Source organism: Myotis yumanensis, unplaced genomic scaffold (genome assembly GCF_028538775.1).
Source record: "Myotis yumanensis isolate MYYU_CA2020_CCGP unplaced genomic scaffold, mMyoYum1.0.hap1 SCAF_3, whole genome shotgun sequence".
In the NCBI taxonomy this organism is placed as follows: domain Eukaryota; kingdom Metazoa; phylum Chordata; class Mammalia; order Chiroptera; family Vespertilionidae; genus Myotis; species Myotis yumanensis.
Genome location: NW_027223754.1, coordinates 110841896 through 110863491, shown reverse-complemented (window position 1 = coordinate 110863491; position 21596 = coordinate 110841896). Strand labels below are relative to the sequence as shown.

At 44.9% G+C, this 21596-nt stretch overlaps 1 protein-coding gene and 1 pseudogene across 1 annotated transcript in view; one reads left to right on the top strand and one right to left on the bottom strand.

The window, feature by feature from the left end:
• The window catches only part of LOC139006752 (F-actin-capping protein subunit alpha-2-like), a 53486-nt pseudogene extending 44046 nt beyond the window's left edge, over nt 1–9440 (top strand).
• MPHOSPH8 (M-phase phosphoprotein 8) overlaps nt 1–18349 on the bottom strand; it is a 59943-nt gene extending 41594 nt beyond the window's left edge. The window contains exon 1 of the mRNA XM_070409359.1: nt 17983–18349. Coding sequence (XP_070265460.1) covers nt 17983–18195 — 213 coding nt within the window. The 5' untranslated portion in view covers nt 18196–18349. The remainder of the gene's footprint in view (nt 1–17982) is intronic.
• Between the last annotated feature and the right edge of the window lie 3247 nt (nt 18350–21596).

Genomic DNA, 21596 nt, shown 5'->3' with positions numbered 1-21596 from the left:
ATAGAAGGGTCAACCAAATTCATGATCAATAATGACAGATTGAAACATGTGTGCGATTGGTGCCAGCAAGAGCTTTATATGTATCGTGCATGCACGAGTCAACTTAACCTTTTATATAGAATAACCTTGCTTAATTAGCCTGCTTTCTGATTTAGCTAAACATTTTCCAGCCCAGTGAAGCGTCCCAACTTTTCAAGTAATTATCAGCAATACAGCAATAAATATCAACATGAAGCACATTACTATTGTAGATCACAAAGGGAGAACAAAGGGTGAATATTTGACTGCAGCAGTGTTTGACTATATTCTGTGCAGAGAAAACCTAGTCATTTTCAAGGTTCACCATTTCTTTCTTCTTCTCAGTCGGGTCAAGTTTCTAAGCTTTCTAAATCGCTGTTTTCTGGTTAATGAAAAGAAAATAGGATTCCACCGAGTCTCTTATCTACCTACTCCAGGATTTCTGTGAGGATCAAATGAGATGAGGCACAAGAAAATGTTTCACAAACATTTGGTTAAAGTGTAAAATGTCGACACCTGGTTATAAAGCAAGTCGTATTCCAGGGCTGAAGAAACTCCAAGGAGGCTAGTCATTGCTAGGGAGAGGAAGCCGAGCGTTCCTACATGATGTCATTACCCGGTGCTCACAGCAACTGTTTCCTGGCTGGGCTGGGCTGTGGGCCACATTTTGTGCCATGGGGTCTCTGCAGCATCGGCTGCGATTTGTTGGGGTGTCGCTCTGGGGTGGTGGTGTGGCCGGTGTCCCACTTGGGGGAAGCCAAGTGTTGCTTTGTAGGCAACAGGTCTGCAGTGCCATTTCTCTGTAAATGGCCACTGTGCATCATAACAGCTCCTGCGTTGAACATGTCCCCTGGTGGTAGGTGCGCATCACAGCGACCTGTCAGATGGTCAGACACTTAGCATATTAGCCTTTTATATATATAGACTAGAGGCCCGGTGCACAAAAATTTGTGCACTTGGGGGGTGGGGGGAGGGGGGTCCCCCAGCCCGGCCTGTGCCCTCTCGCAGTCTGGGACCCCTCGGGAGATAACGACCTGCTGGCTTAGGCCTGCTTCCGGGTGGCAGAGGGCAGGCTCAATCCCTAAGTGCAGCCCCTGGTCGGGCTCAGAGCAGGGCCGATTGGGGAGTTGGGGCGCCGCCCCGTCATGCACAGAGCAGGGCGGATCGGGAGGTTGCGATGCCACCCTCAGTCACACTCAGGGTAGGGCCGATTGGGGGGTTGGGGCACCGTCTCCTGTCACACTCAAGGCAGGGTCGATGGGGAGGTTGCGGCGCCACCCTCTGTCATGCACAGAGCAGGGCCGATCAGGGGGTTGGGGAGCTCCCCCCTGTCACACACAGAGCAGGGCCAATCAGGGGGTTGAGGAGCTCCCCCATGTCACTCACAGAGTAGGGCCGATAGGGGAGTTGGGGCATCGCCCCCTGTCACACACAGAGCAGGGCCAATCAGGGGGTTGGGGCGCTGCACCCTGTCACACTCAGGGCAGGGCCAATGGGGAGGTTATGGCTCTACCCTGTCACACACACAGCAAGGCCCATGGAGGAGGGTTGGGGTGCCACCCTCTATCACCCACAGAGCAGGACCGATCAGGGGTTGGGGCGCCACCACTATCACACTCGGGGCAGGGCCGATGGAGAGGTTATGGCTCTACCCGGGCCCGTGGGGGGGGTGGAGGTTGGGGCACCGCACTCTGTCACACACAAAGCAGGACCGATCAGGGGATTGGGGAGCTCCCCCCTATCAGGCACAGAGCAGGGCTGATCAGGGGGTTTGGGCACTGCCCCCTGTCACACTGATCCCGGTGCTGGGAGGCATATTACCCTTTTACTATATAGGATAGAGGCCTGGGGGCCGGCTGGTTTGTCCTGAAGGGTGTCCTGGATCAGGGTGGGGGTCCCCACTGGGGTGCCTGGCCAGCCTGGATGAGGGGATGATGGCTGTTTGCAGCTGGTCACACACCCTTCAGGGTGGGGGTCCCCACTGGGGTGCCTGGCCAGTCTGGGTGAGGGGCTGAGGGCTGCTTTCAGGCTGGTGGTTTTGACTGAAGCTCCCAACCACTCCTTTTTTTCTTTTTTCTTCTGGGCCAGCTTTAGCTCTGGCTCTAGCTCTGAGGCTTCCGCTGCTGGTTTGTTTGCCGTTCTGTAATCGAAACAATGTATAACTTCAGCTCTGAGATCCCAGCCGGCTATATTTGTTACAAAGTTTCAAACTGCCAGCTCAGAGGCCTGCAAGGCAGGCGGGGAACGTTGGAGTCTGCAGTCATGGGAGCAAGCAAGCCTCATGTTCACTTCCAGCTGCCTGGCTGCCGGCCGCCATCTTGGCTGACAGTTAATTTGCATAAGGATATGCTGATTAGCCAATGGGAAGGGTAGCGGTCGTACACTAATTACCATGTTTCTCTTTTATTAGTGTAGACTAGGGGCCCAGTGCATGAAATTCATGAGCTGGGTGGGTGGGGGGTGTCCCTCAGCCCAGCCTGCCTCCTCTCACATACTGGGAGCCCTCAGGGGATGTCCTAGTGACGGCTTAGGCCCGCTCCCTGCTCCCCTTGGAGACAGGGCCTAAGCCGCAGTCTGGCCTCCCTTTGTGGGAGGTGACCGGGCTGATCAGAAGAAGGAACCAGCCCCATCACCCTGCTGCTGCAGCCACTGCCAGTCACCGCAGCCAGCAAGGTTTTTTCATCAACACGGACTCCAGTCCCTTCACCATGAAAAAATGACAACTTTCTTTAGGCATTTTCAAGATGTGTCTTTCATATAATAATAATTTCTTTATTATTATTTTTTAATCCTCACCTGAGGATATGTTTCCATTGATTTTTAGAGAATGTGGAAGAGAAAGGGAAAGACAGAGAGAAACATCAAAGTGCGAGGAACACTTAGATTGGTTGCCTCCTACATGAGCCCTGACCTGGGCCTGGGCCAGGGAGGAGCCTGCAACCTAGGTGCATGCCCTTGGTCAGAACTGAACTCAGACCCTGCCATCGGCAGGCCAAGGCATTATCTATCCACTGAGCCAAACCGGCTAGGGCAGGATATGACATTTCTTAGCCCTCCAGCAGCGGACCTTCGTTTTTTTTGCCAGGAGTGTGGTGAAAAACCCTAGATCACCTTTTTGGATTCTTATTACCCAAGTTACTAAGAATATTACCAGTGGCATACAGAGAGCTTAACCAATGAGCAGTCAGAAAAGGTGTTTCCTCTGTAGTTCACACCAATCGCCGGCTTAACCACTCCCCCCCCTGCCCCAGGCCTGACGCTTCAGGCCTGGGCAGGAACCCCCATCTTCCCCCCGATCACCGGCTCCACCCTCACCCAGGCCTGACGCCTCCGCCAGAGGTATCGACCCCCATCACCCTGCGATCGCCAGATTGGCCCCTTGCCTAGGCCTGACGCCTCTGCCAGGGGCGTCAGGCCTGGGAAGGGGACCCCCATCTCCCCCCAATCACCAGCTTCTGGGGCTTCTAGGGCTGGCCTGCGGCCCGGGATGGTGGCTTGCACTGGCGGCTGCGCTGTTCCGCCCTGCCTGCAGTACGCAAATTAGCCGCCATCTTTGTTGGCAGTTAATTTGCATATTGTGCTGATTAACCAATGGGAGGCATAACGAAGGTATGGTCAATTACCATGTTTGTCTATTAGATAGGATAATACAATAATTAATGCCTAATAATACAAGAATAAACTGTTTTGCATACTCCCAACTATAAACCAAATTTTGCCCCACCCTATTTATTATTCAGCCATAAAAGCATATGAAATATTGCCTTTTGCAACATGGATGGATCTAAAGCAGTGGTTCTCAACCTTTTTTTTGCCATGCCCCACCTAAGCATCTCCAAAATCCTAATGCCCCCCCTGTGCCGTGCCAGCACAGCAACAAGTTCGGTGAGCCTGGCGGGGGTGGGGGGGGTGGGGGGGTGGGGGAGCAGCGAAGGATGTAGAAAAGACAAAGAGAATAAGCTGGGTCTAGGTCAGGGGTGGGCAAACTTTTTGACTCGAGGGCCACAATGGGTTCTTAAACTGGACCAGAGGGCCGGAACAAAAGCATGGATGGAGTGTTTGTGTGAACTAATATAAATTCAAAGTAAACATCATTACATAAAAGGGTACGGTCTTTTTTTTTTTTTTAGTTTTATTCATTTCAAACGGGCCGGTAGTTTGCCCACGGCCGGTCTAGGTGGATCTTCCTGTGCCTTTCTGAGGCCACAGACAGAGATCCAGACAACAAGCAGAGCCTTTATTTTATAGCCAGAGGTAAACAAGGTAGTGGTCACCATAGTTACAATTTTCTTGTGAGTTTCACTTGTTTTAGCAGCACTTGCTGCACCTCCCACAGCCCATTAGCTACCCAGATAGGATCTATGGAACATCATAAGATCAAGCTTAACTATGTTAAGAGGGCTGTGCCCTCTAAGCTGGCACTTGTTTGTGGCTTTGCCAACAGGCCAATCTGAGGCTTAACCCTATAGCCGCTCCCTACATACCGAGTGACATATAATTCTTATTATTCAAAAAGTGAACTCTTATTCATGTGGAGGAATACTAAAAGGCTATTAACTGGGTCTAAACAAGCTTCCAAAGAATATGGCATCCATGAAAAATAAAAATAAAAGAATGATACTTGAAGAACTGAGGAAGAAATCACTAAGAAATTGTTTAAAAAATAATAATATGAAGTGATATGAAAAAATAGCAAATAAAGTTCCAAAACATAATAGAGAACAGAAATATGTCAGAATACATATTTATAGAGTGTATATGAGGCCCCTAGAATCATAAGAAATACAAAAAAATTCACTATTAATAACTCATTCTCTAATTGCCCTCTTTAACCCTTTTCGGTCCAACGTGGAGGCTGACTCAACAGATCAGGGGCTAGGAGCAGGTCCAACGTCGAGGCTGAGGTCGACACTGCAAACCGGTTCAACATTCAATCCCGTCAATTAATTTGGACCAGACTGTTTGAATTCCAAAAATAAAATTGGACCGCACAGGATTAAAAATCAAATTACCCCCACTGTGGGGCAAGTGCCCCACTTTGGGAACCACTGATCTAAAGAGTATTATACTAGAGAAACCAAGATGGCAGCATAGGTAAACACCTGAAATTGCTGCATCGCACAACCACTTCAAAAATACAAATAAAAGACAAAACGGACGTCATCCAGAACCACAAGAAGGCTGGCTGAGTGGAAATTCTACAACTAGAAGGAAAGAGAAAAGCACACTGAGACTCAGAGGAGGTGTGGAAGTGAGATGCAGAGGCACGGAGGCGGATGCGGAAAGAGCTGGCAACTGAGGACATGGATGTCTTTTTCAATAGGGAGAGAGACACACACACTCCCACTCTGAACTCCAGTTCTGGGCGAGTCTCTGGGAACCCAGACTCATACGGGGAGAAACTGGACTGTCTGGCAGTGGGCGGAACTCGAGGGCGGCTTTCTCTCAGAGGTGCTTGCAGCGATTACCATGGGACACTGAGAACCCCGGCCTATTAGGGCAGGGCTGAGGATCAGCCATAGCTGTTTGCTCTGCCCTGTTGACTCCCTGAGACCCTGCCCCACCCAAGCTGTGCACAGAGGCTTTTGCATATGAATGGCCTGGCCCTTTGCAATCTAAAATTACCTAACAAACTGCAGCTGGGTCAGAGAGACCCAGAACATCCAAAAGATAGCCCAAAGCCCCACAGCAGCTTGCATTGCTTCACAGCTGGGCCTCATCTGGGCACCTCCAAATCCCAAACAAATAGGAGGAATCTGCAGATCTCTCTGTAGCTCCTGCTGGGTAGCCTCAGGGAAAGGCTAAATTAGCACCTCCTTAGAGATCCAAGTGCCAGTGTACCCAGTGGTTAGAGGGGGACCATCCAGATTACAACTCCTCAGATCCATAAGGGACACACTCAGGGGGCAGACTCTGTGAGCAACAAAGCCCTACTGAAGAAAGTCTTGCCCCATAAGGGTGTCTCCAGCACAGAAGTTCTCCCACCATAGATACAGCTGATTCTCACAGCCAATATGCCTGGAGGTCAATTCCACCCAGTGATACCAACTACAATCAAGGCTTAACTACAACAAGACTGTGCACACAGCCCACAAAGGGGTGCACCAAGAGTGTCTACCTCAGGTAATTGGGGAGGCTGAGCCACTGGGCCCTGTAGGACACCTAGCACAAAAGCCACTCTATCAACACAGGGGAGCAGCCAAAATGCGGAGACAAAGAAATAGGTCACAAATGACAGAAATGGAGGAAAGCAAACTATTGGATATAGAGTTCAAAACCACGGTTATAAGGTTTTTCAAGAATTTTCTAGAAACTGCCGATAAATTTAGTGAGACGCTTGATAAATCTAGTGAGACCCTCGAGGATATGAAAAAGGACCAACTAGAAATTAAGCATACACTGACTGAAATAAAGAATATTATACAGAGCCCGAACCGGTTTGACTCAGTGGACAGAGCATCGGCTTATGGACTGAAGGGTCCCAGGTTCGATTCCAGTCAAGGGCATGTACCTTGGTTGCCGGCACATCCCCAGGAGGGCTGTGCAGGAGGCAGCTGATCAATGTTTCTCTCTCATCGATGTTTCAAACTCTCTATCCCTCTCCCTTTCTCTCCGTAAAAAGTCAATAGAATATATTCTTTTTTAAAAAAAGAATATTACACAGAGATCCAACAGCAGACTAGAGGATCGCAAGAATCAAGGCAAAGATTTGAAATATGAAGAAGTAAAAAATACCCAACCGGAAAAGCAAAAAGAAAAAAGAATCCAAAAATATGAAGATAGTGTAAGGAATCTCAGGGACAACTTCAAGCGAACCAACATCCGAATAATGGGGGTGCCAGAAGAAGAGAGAGAGCAAGATATTGAAAACCTATTTGAAGAAATAATGACAGAAAACTTCCCCTACCTGGTGAAGGAAATAGACTTACAAGTCCAGGAAGCGCAGAGAACCCCAAACAAAAGGAATCCAAAGAGGACCACAGCAAGACACATCATAATTAAAATGCCAAGTACAAAAGACAAAGAGAGAATCTTAAAAGCAGCAAGAGAAAAACAGTTAGTTACCTACAAGGGAGTACCCATACAACTCTCAGCTGATTTCTCAACAGAAACTATGCAGGCCAGATGGGAGTGGCAAGAAATATTCAAAGAGATGAATAGCAAGAACCTACAACCAAGATTACTTTACCCAGCAAAGCTATCATTCAGAATTGAAGGTCAGATAAAGAGCTTCACAGATAACAAAAAGCTAAAGGAGTTCATCACCACCAAACCAGTATTATATGAAATGCTGAAAGGTATCCTTTAAGAAGAGGAAGAAGAAGAAAAAGGTAAAGATACAAATTATGAACAACACATACACATCTATCAACAAGTGAATCTAAAACTCAAGTAAATAAATAATTTGATGAACAGAATAAACTGGTGAATATAATAGAATCAGGGGCATAAAAAGGGAGTGGACTGACAATTCTCTGGGGAAAAGGGGTGTGGGGGGTGCAGAAAGAGACTGTACAAAAATCGTATACCTATGGATGAGGACAGTGGGGGTGGGGGGTAAGGGTAGAGGATGGGGTGGGAACCAGGTGGAGGGGAGCTATGGGGTAACAAAAGAGGAACAACTGTAATAATCTGAACAATAAAAATTGAATTAAAAAAAAGAACTGTAATTATTTTGTGATGGTGGCTTTATTATTATAAAATGAAACATTTTTTTAGGTATGTTGAGATGCTTTGGACATATAGAGAGTATGAACGAAAGGAGATAGATGAAACAAGTATACGAGTGTGGATGGGAGAGTTGGAAGGGGTCGACCTTATCGAACCTACCTCAATCAGATTGAGGACGTTTTTAGCAAAGGCCAGCTTAGGAGTACCCTAAAATTAAGTTAATAACAATGTACCTACCTATATAGTTTAAGTTTAAAAAATTTGGCTCTCAAAAGAAATTTCAATCATTGTACTGTTGATATTTGGCTCTGTTGACTAATGAGTTTGCTGACCACTGATCTAGACCCTGTCACATTGGAATTCCTTTGTGCCTTCTCTCTTCCTGAGATCTTATCTTAAATGGCTAAGTTTCAAAATTATCCAGTCAGACCCTCCCAAATCAGAATTTATGACTATATATAGGTTGTCCCCCCAAAATGTATACACACTTTAACAGCTGATAACTCATTTAATTTTGAAAATGAACTGTATGTTAATAAACACTGACTTTATAATTATTCAAAGTGTGTATACAATTTTTGGGAACATCCTGTATAACCTCTACTTACCTTTTAAAACTTGTCTCTTGCCCACGCATCAAAGGGTCTTGGGTTTGATTCCAGTCAAGGGCACATACGTGGGTTGCAGGTTCTATCAGGCTGTGGGTCTCTCTCTCCCTCTTTCCCTCTCATCCCCTCTCACTCTCCCGGCCCTCATTTCCCCCCTCTCTAAATATCAACAGGAAAAATATCCTTGTGTGAAGACTAACAACAACAACAAAAAAAGGCAAAGGAGGACAACATGAAGAGGGGAAAGTCAGGTGGCTGCTTCCGCTAGTTAATAGCCAGAGGAAAATGGATCTGGAGGAGCAGTTGCCTGATGTGGATAAGTGGTATAGTAGCAAAACTCATCATTCATGCCCCTCCTGGGGAATTCAATGAGGTGTTTAATGATGCTTGGTTACTGCTTAATAATTAGATAAACTTCTCAGGGAAGGAGCAGCCCATGCATTTGCATATAACTTGGACCAGTTTATTCCAGCAAAAATTGAAGGTTATAATAAATAGCATTAGGTACTGATAACAAAACATGGTGACATGGGAAATGGCAAGTTTTTGTATCCAAAAAACAGAATCTGTTTCAAATTTGAAGCAACTGATCTAAGACTGTATGAAGGAGAGAAATAACTGAATCACGGAGAACTTCAGTAGAAACTGCTCTGGGAGCTTATGTAAAAGAACTTTATCCAAATGGGGTCTACACTGTATATGGTAAAAAAAAAAAAAAAAAAATAGATAGATAGATAGCAAACCATTATTGCATGCACAGAAAGCCATTAGTTCCAAGAAAAAAAAAAACTTTGGAATGGTGACTGGCAGTCAGAATGGAAGTTTACAATCATTCCTTTAACCACTTTGACAAGTGGTTGGCATCTTGAAAATTCAGGTTCATTATTATGAAGATGGTAATGTTCAGCTAGTAAGTCATAAAGATATACAAGATTCCCTGTCTAATGAAGTGCAAACAACAAAATAATTTATAAAGATTGTAGAAAATACAGAAAATGAATACCAGACTGCCATCAGTGAGAATTAACAAAGACAATGTCAGACACTACTTTCAAGCCTTATGTTGGCAGTTGCCGGTTACACGCACTAAGATTAATTGGAACAAGATTCTACAAGATTGGCAAAAAGATGCAGAATGCATAAGATAAATATTGCATGATCAAATCATTTTAGTGTCTTTGCATTTAAAAAAAAATTATTGCAAAATTATTAAGAACTGTCAAGCTACCTAGTCAGATGGTTGTTGCCATTTAAAGATCACTGTAATTAGTTTGGTTAGAACACAAAGTTTAGCTAATCAACAATTATTTTTCATTTCTTTTGTTCAAAGAAGACTGAAAATCAATTTAGTTTAAATATCTTTCACTTTCGGTTATGCCTTTCTTACAAAGAGATGGCTCCTCTGGTTTAATATCAAGTTTTTGAAGTCTTTCAAAAATTTTAATTACCATAATCCTAAAATTATTTTCTTTTGGTTTATGAAGTAACTTTTGATATTTATCCAGTTCTTTTTTGTTGTTGCAAATCCTCACTCGAGGATATTTTCCCATTGATTTTTAGAGAGAGTAGAAGGGAGGGGGAGAGACAGAGAGAAATATCAATGTGAGAGAGACACATCAATTGGTTGCTTCCTGCACACGACCCAACCAGGGCCAGGGATAGAGCCTGCAACCAAGGTACATGCCCTTAACTGGAATTGTACCCATGACTCTTCAGTTTGAGGTTTGACGCTCTATCCCAGGGGTGGGCAAACTTTTTGACTTGAGGGCCACAATGGGTTCTTAAACTGGACCAGAGGGCCGGAACAAAAGCATGGATGGAGTGTTTGTGTGAACTAATATAAATTCAAAGTAAACATCATTACATAAAAGGGTATGGTCTTTTTTTTTTTTTTAGTTTTATTCATTTCAAACGGCCGGATCCGGCCTGTGGGCCGTAGTTTGCCCACGGCTGCTCTATCCACTAAGCCAAAAAAGCTAAGCCTCCCCAGTTCTTTTTAACGGAGTCAATAATGGACATTCTAGTTTAAAGTGATTGATGGATTTAGCCATATATGCTGCTAAAGAAATTGTCTACCTTTTTCTTCTCATCTCTTTCATTTATGTAAGATTGAGATTAGAAGGAAAGCATTTTCTATATCAATTTGTTTAAAGCTTTCAAGGTTATTTAGCTAGCTGAGTGTTTAAATAAACATTTTAAAAACAAGGGCAAGATCTAATGCTGTTTTGAGATTCTAGAATTAAATGAAAAAACTTATTTCAGAAATGTATTTAATGCTTTTTTCTTGTGAGTTACACAAATTAGCTTGAATTCCATATGTTCCTGAGTTGTTTTTAATCATAATGCTCTAAAATTATAACAAAGCAAATTTATAATATATATAATCCTGAATCACTAAAAAAATGGGCCAAGGACTTTACTAGACATTTAGAAGACATACAAATGGCTGAGAAGCACATGAAACAATGTTCAACATCATTAGTCCTTAGGATAATGCACATCAAAACCATAAAATACTACCTCACACCACACCTACTAGATGACTAACAAAACAAACAAAAGCATGAAAAATAACTGGTATTGGTGAGGATGTGGAGAAATTAGAACCTTTTTACATTGCTGGTGGGAATGAAAAATGCTGCAGTTGCTGTGGAAAACAGTTTGGCAATTCCTCAAAAATTACCTATGACCCAGCTAATTCCACCCCTAAGTATTAAAAACAGGGACTCGCCCTGACTAGTTTTACTCAGTGGATAAGAGTGTCGGCCTGGGAAAAATACCACATGATCTCACTCATTTATGGATAATAAAGACCATTATAAACTTATGAACAAAAATAGATACAGAGGCAGAGCAGTCTCGAACAGACTGTCAAACTACAGCGGGAAGGCCAGGGAGGGTTGGGGGGCAGGAGGGGAGATCAACCGAAGGACTTGTATTGCATGCATACCACTGGACATAAGACACTGGGGGGTAGGGGAGGCCAGGGATTGTCAAGGGTGGGAAAAAAAGGAGACATATGTAATACTCTTTGAGTGTCGGCCTGCAGACTGAAGGGTCCCAGGCTCAATTCCGGTGAGGGGCACATGCCCGATTGAGGGCTCTATCCCCAGTAGGGAGCGTGAAGGAGGCAGCTGATCAATGATTCTCTCTCATCATTGATGTTTCCGTCTCTCTCTCCCTCTCCCTTCCTCTCTGAAATCAATCTATACTAATAAAAGGGTAATATGCTAATTATACTGATGTCTTCCTGACGCCCATCCGGACAAAGCCACCCAGCTGCTATGGTGGAGGCGTCACCACAGGAGCAGAGCCGGCAGCGCTGCCCCTTGTGCAGAGGCGGTGCGGGAGAGGCAGTGGCGCCAGCCAGTCCAGTGCCGGGGCCCCTTCCGCAGAGGTAGTGAGTGAGGGGGCTGCACGGTCCCTTCTGCAGAGGCAGCCACATAGGCAGTGGCGCAAGCCTGGTCCTGGTGCCATGCCTCCACAGAGGCTGGACGGGGTGCGACCTGCTGTGCCTCAACCTCCCACAGTCCCTTCCCCAGCCAGCCTAGCCCCAGATCGCCCCCCACCCACCAGTGGGCGGGTGTTGGGGCCAGCGCTAAGAAGCGAGGGCCGAGGGCTGGCAGCCGCAGTGGCCGGCAGTGGCAGCAGCAGCAGGATGATGGGGGCAGAGCCTTCCCATGATTGGCCCCGTTGCCTCCCGCAAAGGGAGGCCAGACTGTGGCTTAGGCCCGCTGTCAGTAGGGCATCCCCTGGGGGCTCCCGAACTGTAAGAGGGGGCAGGCCAGGCTGAGGGACACCCCACCCAGTGCATGAATTTTCGTGCACCAGGCCTCTAGTAAAAATATTTTTAAAAAAACACACACACAAAAACAAACAAACATGGACTCAAACAGATACCTGTACACTCATGCTCAGTGCAGCACTGTTCACAATGGCCAAAAAGTAGAAAAAGCCAAGTGTCCACTGATGGATGACAAATGGATAAAACATGGTCTATCCATACAATGAAATATTCAGCTTTAAAAGGGGAGGAAATCCTGACATATGCTACAACATGGATGAACCTTAATAACATTAAGCTAGAGCCCTCGCCGGTGTGGCCTAGTTGGTTGGTACGTCGTCCTACACTGAAAGGTCATGGGTTTGATTACTGGTCAGTGCACATACCCAGGTTGTGGGTTCAATCCCCAGTCAGGGTGAGTATGGGAGGCAACCGATCGATGTTTCTCACACTGACGTTTCTCTCTCCCACTCCCTTCCTTTCTCTCTAAAATCAATAAAAACAGCCCTAGCCAGTGTTGCTCAATAGTTAGAGCACTGGCCCTCACACAGAGGGGTCACCAGTTTGATAACAGTCAAGGGCACTTACCTGGGTTGCAGGTTCAATCCTTGACCCGGGGTTGACACATGTGTGGGAGACAACCAATCGTAGTGTCTCTTTTACATCGATGTTTCTCTGTCTCTTCCCCTCCCTTCCACTCTCTAAAAATCAATGGAAAAAATATCCTCGGGTAAAGATGAACAACAACAAAAAGGTTTCTGACACAGTATTTGTTGAATGAATGAATGAAACAAAACTATAGAGACTGACAACAATGATTAGTAAATTAAATCTGGAGCTAGAATTGAAATGTGCTCTTTAATATTTGAAAATGGTAATACCTTCACTCATTCACTAGATCAAATTTAATTGATAACTAGCATTAAATTTATAGCTGTTCAATGTTTTGACTGCCATTTTTTACCAATGAGTCAAGTTGTAAGAATACATAGAATTCCCATTAGATCTTCATCCATATTCCCAGTTTTTAATGCTGGCTTTATCTTTTTTCTATATATCCATTTTTGTTCTGACCTATTTGAAAGTAAGAAGCATTCAAACTGGTGAAGAATTTGTGTGAGGTTATTTGAGCCAAACTAATGACAAATACCGGGAAATAGAATCTCAATGGATTGCAATAATGCTCCAGAGAATGGCAGTTTTGCACTTTGTTTTACACATTACAATCAAAAGAGGAGATGTAAGTGGTTTACATGAAATCCATTGGTTATAACTTAGGAAGGCGGAAGCAAAGGGGGGTGAGATCATCTCTGGGAATGGATAAAAACTAAAATGAAGAGAAACGTACTTCTTTTACTTAGGAGGGTCCAGGATAGTTTACAGTCAACAATTAACTCAATAACACTGAGGGGATTTGTGGGCTCTGCAGAGCGGTGCCTGTGCTTTGAGGGGTCCAGAAAAAGGAAAATTACTTTGACATTCCAAAGATATGTTATGATATGTTAGCATACATGCAAAAAGATAATAGGCTCAGTTAAGGTAAAGATTGACCTTTGTTAGATACCAGCCTAGGACATGACTACCCACCATAAACTGCTTTCTGGTTAAAAAGTTTAATTTCAGACCATCCTTTGTGGTTACTTTAGGTCTCTGAGTTTCCAAGGCAACCTCGAAAGCCTTCCCCGAGCTAGTCAGGTTAGCATGTGGCCCTTTTTTGTTCACAGGCTCAATCTCTAGTCAGGGCACATACAGTATAAGAAGCAACCAATAAAAGCATAAATAAGTGGAACAACAAATTGATGTTTCTCTCTCCCTCCCTCTCTCTAAAATCAATAAATAAACATTTAAATAAATATGTAAGTAGTGTTTTTGAAAAGCTACATTGAGTAACATTTACCGCTATTATTATGCATACACAAAAATAATATGGCGGATCCTTAGTTTGCATGCCGTTATTGAATAGATTAGCATATTCCAGTATTCCATCTTATAATGACGTAACTCTTCTTACGATGTTTCTATCAAGACCAAGCATACTGCTTTTAGGTGGTACTGCATACTGCTAAGATTTCTTTTTGTTTCCCTCATTCATACAAGCTTCTTAAATCTTGTTTATTTCCCCTTTGTTTATCTTTGGTTTTACCTTCATTTTCATAGAAGCTCCTACAAAGTTGTATATAATAGTAGGTTTTCTTTTTCAAAGTTATACTAAAAAGAATGTACATACATTCTGGGCTGACAGAATCACTGACCCCCCACCCAGTTATGTATCTGAACCATCAAACTGTATTGATAGAGACTCTTATTATTTTAAAATTATAAGGATTTTTGAGATTATCTTTAAAAATTAAGAGTCTAAGTCTACTCTTTTTCCATTATATCGTAGTTTCTGATCCTAGAATTTAATGCTTGGTCTTTTACCACTGGCAGAATGATTGAAGGCTATAACGGGAGGAAGTAGTGCTTGGCACTCGGCCTGAAAGTTTACTGCCTTGGTGATTGTAAGAATAAAGTCAGATAAGTGTTGAATGTGTTGATATAAGAAATGTCCAAACCTGTAAGAATCTTTATGAGTTTGAGCCAAACTAATGACAAATGCCAGGAAGCAAAATCGCAGCAGTTTTGCACCTTATTTTATACATTAGAAACAAAGAGGAAGACATAAGGGGGTTACATGAAATCCACTGGTGATAGGTTAGGGAGGTGGGAGAAAGCAAAATGGGGAAATCTGTGGGACTGGATGAAAAGTAAAATTAAGAGGCACATACTTCTTTTACATTGGTGGGGATAGAATAGCTAACAGTTAATAATTAATAGGATAACAATAATGAGGGGCTCTGTCGACTCCTGCTCTGATGGGAGATTGTGCTCTCAGGGGTCTGGAAAAAGAAAATTACTCTGACATTCCAAAGGTATATTAACAGTAGATACAAAAAGACAATAGACAGGCTCAGTTAAGTAAAGACTGACCTTTGTCAAGGAAGATACCAGCCTAGGACATGCTTCCCTGGCATGACTCGCTTTTAGTTAAGAAGTTTTAATTTAAGATTATCCTATGTAGTTACTTTACTAGAAGGTGCCTTGAGTTTTGTAAGGCTCACCATGCAGGCCTCCCCTGAGCTTGTCAGGTTTAGTGTGTGTATCCTTTTTTGTCCACAAGTGTATAGCCAGAATGGTTCTCCGTAGTTCATGTGGGAAACTATTTCCTGAGTTTGTTCTTGCTCCTCAGTAAGACTGGATGTTGAGCAGAAAAAGTAAACCAGAAATCTTGAGAAGCAAAACTTTGGAATACATATGACAAAGATTGAATAGCCATAAAGATTAAAAAAAAAAAAAATCTTATACAGTGGAACCTTGGTTCTCGAGCTTAATTCATTCCGGAAGGCTGTTCGAGAAGCAATTTGTTTGAAAACGGAATCATTTTTCCCCATTAGAAATTATGTAAATTTAAATATATTTTTATTAATTTCAGAGAGGAAGGAAGAGGGAGAGACAGATAGAAACATCAATGATGAGAGAGAATCATTAATTGACTGCCTCCTGCACGCTCGCCACTGGGGATTGAGCCCGAAACCCAGGCATGTGCCCTTGACCGAAATTGAACCTGGGACCCTTTAGTCTGCAGGTTGACGTTCTATCCATTGAGCCAAACCGGGTAGGGCTGAAATAATGTAAATTTAATTAATTCGTTCCAGACCCACAAATGATTCTGTTTTAACCTTTCTTATATACAGTACATATCTAATGTACTGTTTAATCTATAAACACTTCTTTTCTTAAAATTATCGAACCACCCTCTACTAGGCTTAAAAAAATCATTTTCAGCACTCATTCCAGGCTTGTCTTTCAGGTCACCATCTTTGCTTGTTCATATATCACTGCCTCCGAAATGCTGTCACTGGCTAACTGCTTTTCATATATCAAAATCTACAATAGTTTTTCTATCTTTTAAATTGTCTATGTTACTGTTTCTTTCACACCCTTAGCAATATTAGCACTCCATGCCCTTTTTATGTCTTAAAATTGACTTCCCCAACAACAAAAGCATTCTCTTATTTGTTTGTGGCCTGAGAGCTTTTTGTCATGCTGAGCTATCAGCATGAAAGGGTTGTCAGTTCAAAAACCAAAGTTGGAGGGAAACATTTTTTCTGTTAACAACTTGGTTGAGAACTGAATTATTTGAGATGGGAGACATTCAAGAAAAAGAGGTTTGATTGCAAATGAACAAGAAAATGGGCAAAGGATACAACAGGTAACTAAAAAATTTTTAGTTTTATGTTTTTTATATATGTATCTTAAATTTGCCATTTAGCCATATTCAAGTGTACAGTTCAATGGCATTAAATATATTCACATTGATGTGCAACCATTACTACTGTCCATCTCCAGTACTGTTTTCATCTTCCTCCTGCCAGTGGAAATCGTGTTCTTTCAGAGTCCCAAGGAAAGAATTTCAAGAAACCTGCACGTGGGAGGTTTTGGTGTGGTAAGAATAGAAGGCTGCCTCTGGGTTCCCAATGTCCAGAAATTTTGCACCATTGCTTCAGTTCATGTCCTGTCCCAATCCAGCTAGTCTGTTTCTGGCTGTGCTCCAGCGGGCTGGTACCGCTACATCCAGTACCAAGTCCACGCAGCTGTTGGCCAGGGAAACTAACCAGATGAGTGTGTGTTACTAAAGTGGGTGAGCGGGAGGGGGGCTTTAGGTATACTGCCTACAATTCTTTGGGACTGACAAAACTAGGAGTGCATAAATAGATGAATCCTCTTAATTCTAAAGATACTACCCTCCTAGCCAAATATTTTCTAAATATTTGCTATGTGCCAAGCACTGTGTTAATTGAAGGTGATACAATAGTGAGATTGGCTCCATCTCTCACCTCAAGGCATTTACAATATATTTGGGAAAATTATACCTAAAAATGTTCCAATCTTTACTGTATTGTGCAACTAACAATAGTATTAATGGCACTGGACTTCAATTATTTACTGGACAGAACTGTTCAATGTCAGCAAGTGTGTAGCTACAGGTCCATCTCTATATCCGCAGGGCCCATCACAGCCCCTAGCACACAGGAGCTGATTAAAAAGTTTGTTGAATGACTTGAACAAAATAATTAAATCAAGGTAGTACAAGACGAATGGGAAGTTAACAGACAATGAAAAGAATCCACTACATGTGTGGGGCCTTTGGTGATCTCTCCCCTTCACCCCAGCCTCCAGCCCACAATTCTTTTCCTCATTTAATAACGGGATATACACTAAGCGCTAACTGCATGCTGGGCACTGGATTACGTAACAGTGATACCAAGATTAACAAAATCACATTCCCTGTATTCAAGGAGCAGGAGAACAATACGGAACGCTGATGCTTTAGCGCTGAAACGGGCCCCGAGATGGCCGCGTCTCACTCCCGCGGAGGTCAGGATGGAACAGGCAGAAAGAGGTGGACGAGGAGGGGGAGCGGGAGCGCCAGCGGGCGGACGGCCCCGGCGGCCATCAAATGATGCCCGGGAGACAGGGTGGCAGTGGGCAGTTTCGGTAGACCTTGAAATGCACCCTCTAGGGTCGAGGATGCCCAAGGCGAATGGACGTGAAAATTTTTGTTTACTTTTCAATTACAGTAGATAATCCTGAAGATTTCACACCAGAAAGTTGACTACAGCTTCGGGAAAAAAACCCTGAAACGACGGCGTGGACACGGACTCTTGAGCAGCAGACTAGTTTCAACGTCACGTCACCCCTTCCCAGTAACGGCCCCAAGCAGGTACGTCAACACCCAGCACTGTGTGAACCGGTCACCGACCCTCACACGCCGCCGCCGAGACGCTGCCGGACACCCAACTTTCACCATTTCCCGAGACTCCCCCTTCGCTGCCGCCCCCGCCCCGCCCGCTCACGTACCCCCTCGGTCTTCATGTCCAGGATTCTCTCCACCTCGAACACATCCTCCCCGTCCTCCTCGCTGTCCCCCACGGCCTCCGCTCCTTTCTTCCCAGCGTCCTTCTCCTCGCCGGCCGCTCCCTCGCCTTCGCCGACGGGCGGCTTGCTGGGGCTGTGGGCGCCCGACACGGGAGCCGCAGCCATGCTTGCGACCTCCGCAACCGCCGCCGCCATAGCCGGAGCTGGAAACCCCCGCGCGAGCGGTCGCGACGCACGCCCAACGTCCTCCGCGTCCGACCTGAGCCCGTTGGGCCCGCGTGACGCCACTGGAGAGGAGTCAGCAATGGCGGTAACGGAGCCCCGCAATGATACGCTCACCAACCAATCACGTCGAGGCGGACGCGCCGGAGCCCAGTGGTGTCTACGGGAAGTGGGTGGGCGGGCCGAGGGGCGTGCTGGGCGGAAGAGGAACAAGGAGGGTGCCGGAGCGCCCGGAGGGGAGGGGCGGGGACTACCGCGGCCGGAGGGGAGGGGCGGGGACTGTCGCGGCGGGAGGGGAGGGGCGGGGACTACCGCGGCGGGAGGGGAGGGGCGGGGACTGTCGCGGCCGGAGGGGAGGGGCGGGGACTGTCGCGGCGGGAGGGGAGGGGCGGGGACTACCGCGGCCGGAGGGGAGGGGCGGGGACTGTCGCGGCGGGCGGGGATAGGGGCGGGACTATGGGCTGACTGAGTCCCGGGAGGGATTGCAGGCCCTACCATGCCTCACTGGTGGGCGGGCCAAAGCGTTCTCTGAGCGCGTCCGGGCCACCCAGACTCTCCTGAGCGAGACCCAGCCTGAGCTTAGCGCCCAGGAATTCACGTGTAAGAATAGGATGCGGCTAACCCCTGTCAACAATTCAGAGTGCTTTACACTCTAGCCAGTGTACACAATTTTTATTGTCAGGCTGAAAATCATGTTTTCCAGGTTCTACTTGGGTGTTTTCTATTGGACTATCTGATGGGGCTGGGGTGAGGTGGGAGTTGGGTGAAAAGATGGAAGGATTGAGTACAAATTGGTAGTTACAAAATAGTCACAGGGATGTAAAGTACAGCATAGGGTAAAGAGATTTAAAATGGTGGCAGAGTAAGTGGATGCTGCACAGACATGCTCCCAGGAACAAACTGGAATTACAACTAAAATATAGAAAAACTTCCTAAATAATCAACAGAAGATTGGCAGGAGAGAACCCTGATACCCAAGGACAGAAAGTGGAGACCCCATAGAGACTGGTGGGAGGGGCAGAGGCCTGAAAGGGCTGGCCAGGTGCCCACAGACAGCAACTGAAGTTCCAGAAAGATATCTCAGCTGTGGGGGGTTGCCACTGAGCACTCTGGGATCTAATACCCAAGCTGGAACCCCCCAGCAGAGAGCACCACAACTGAGAAGGGTACACACATAACATCTGACTGTGAAAAGCAGCGGAGTTGCTGTCTGCCAGAAAGAGATGGCTGGAAATTCAGGCACCCTCTTAAAGGGCCAATGCACAAAATTCCCTGTGGAGCCACTCACTTTGTGCTCCAGCAGAGGGAGGGCAGAGTGGACTGGAGCTGTATGTGCAGAAGCCAGGATTGGGGACTTGGGGGTAGAGCTCAGAAGGCAGACACCCCCAGTTTCCTGGGCTGAGTCATTCCCTCATGCAGCAGAGGACATCTTTCCCACATAGACATTTGCCTCTATGGGGGGAAGACAGTTGACCCACCCTATTGGAAAACACCTTGCCCTGAGGCCACGAAGAGAGTAAAAATAACAATTAGCCTCCAGGCAGAAGCAACTGCCCCACCCTGTTGAAAAAAAACTCTCACCACACCTGAGGATGATTGCCTGGGGCCATTCAAGTCCGAATCCTATCAATCTGTAGGCAGAGGTGGTCTCTGGAGGCTGTGAGTCTTTGCCTGATCTAATTAGTCAGAAACAGCATTTGACACTATCTACACTAGAGGCTGAGAGGTGTAGAGGATCTACTTAATACATAGTCACAAACTCAAATAGCCAAAATGAGACAAAGAAACAACCCTCAAATGAAAGAATAAGAGAATTCTCCAAAAGAAGAGATAAATGAAGCAGAGATAAGAAATTTATCTGAAACACAGTTCAGAGTAATGATGTAAAGATGCTCAACAGTATGAAAAAAAGATATAGTAACTAGGAAAAAAGAATAGTCGGAAATAAAGAATGGCATAACAAATAAAGAACACATTGGAAGGAATACACAGCAGATTAGGGGAAGCTGAGGATCAAATCAGTAAATTTGAAGACAGGGTTGAAAAAATCACCTAATCAGAGAAGCAAAAAGGAAAAAAAAAAAACAATTAAAAAACAGGAGGACAACTTAAGGGAGCTGTGGGACAACGTGAAACATAACAATATTCAAATAGCAGGTGTGCCAGAAGAGGCAGAAAGAAAGAAAGGGATAGAGAACGTGTTTGAAGAAATAATGGCAGAAAACCTCTCTACCCTGGTAAAGGAAAAAGTCACACAAGGAGGCACAGAGAACCCCAAGCAAGAGAAACCAAACAGGCCCATGCCCAGACACATCATAATTAAAGTGCCAAAAATTAAAGACCAACAGAGAATCTTAAAGGCAGCAAGAGAAAAGCAAACTGTTACCTACAAAGGAGTTCCCATAAGGCTGACACCTGATATCTTATCAGAAACTCTACAGACCAGAAGGGAATGGCATGAAGTACTACTCAAGGTAATGGAAAGCAAGGATCTGAAAACATTACTATCTCAAGCAAGGCTATCATTCAAAATAGATGGTCAAATAAAGAGCTTCCCAGACAAAAAAAAAAAAAAAGGCTAAAAGAGTACATCACCATCAATCTAGCATTACAAGAAATGTTAAAGGGACTGCTGTAATGAGAAGAAGAAACAGAGAGAAACCTAGGCATACAGAAATTAAAATGGCAATAAATAAATACCTATCAAGAATAACCCTAGAGGAGAAACCAAGATGGCGGCATAGGTAAACACCGGAGTTTGCTGCCTTGCACAAGCACTTCAAAAATACAACTAAAAGATGGAACGATGGTGTGATAAAGGACCGACTAGAAAGTAAGCATACACTGACTGAAATAAAGAATATTACACAGACTCCCAACAGCAGACCAGAGGAGCGCAAGAATCAAGTCAAAGATTTGAAATCCGAGGAAGCAAAAAACACCCAACTGGAAAAGCAAAATGAAAAAAGAATCCGAAAGTGTGAAGATAGTGTAAGGAGCCACTGGGACAGCTACAAGCGTACTAACATCAGAATAATAGGGGTGCCAGAAGATGAGAGAGAGCAAGATATTGAAAACCTATTTGAAGAAATAATGACAGAAAACTTCCCCTACTTGGTGAAAGAAATAGATTTACAACTCCAGGAAGCGCAGAGAACCCCAAACAAAAGGAATCCAAAGAGGACCACACCAAGACACATCATAATTAAAATGCCAAGAGCAAAAGACAAAGAGAGACTCTTAAAAGCAGCAAGAGAAAGAAACTCAGTTACCTACAAGGGAATACCCATACGACTGTCAGCTGATTTCTCAACAGAAACTTTGCAGGCCAGAAGGGAGTGGCAAGAAATATTCAAAGTGATGAATACCAAGAA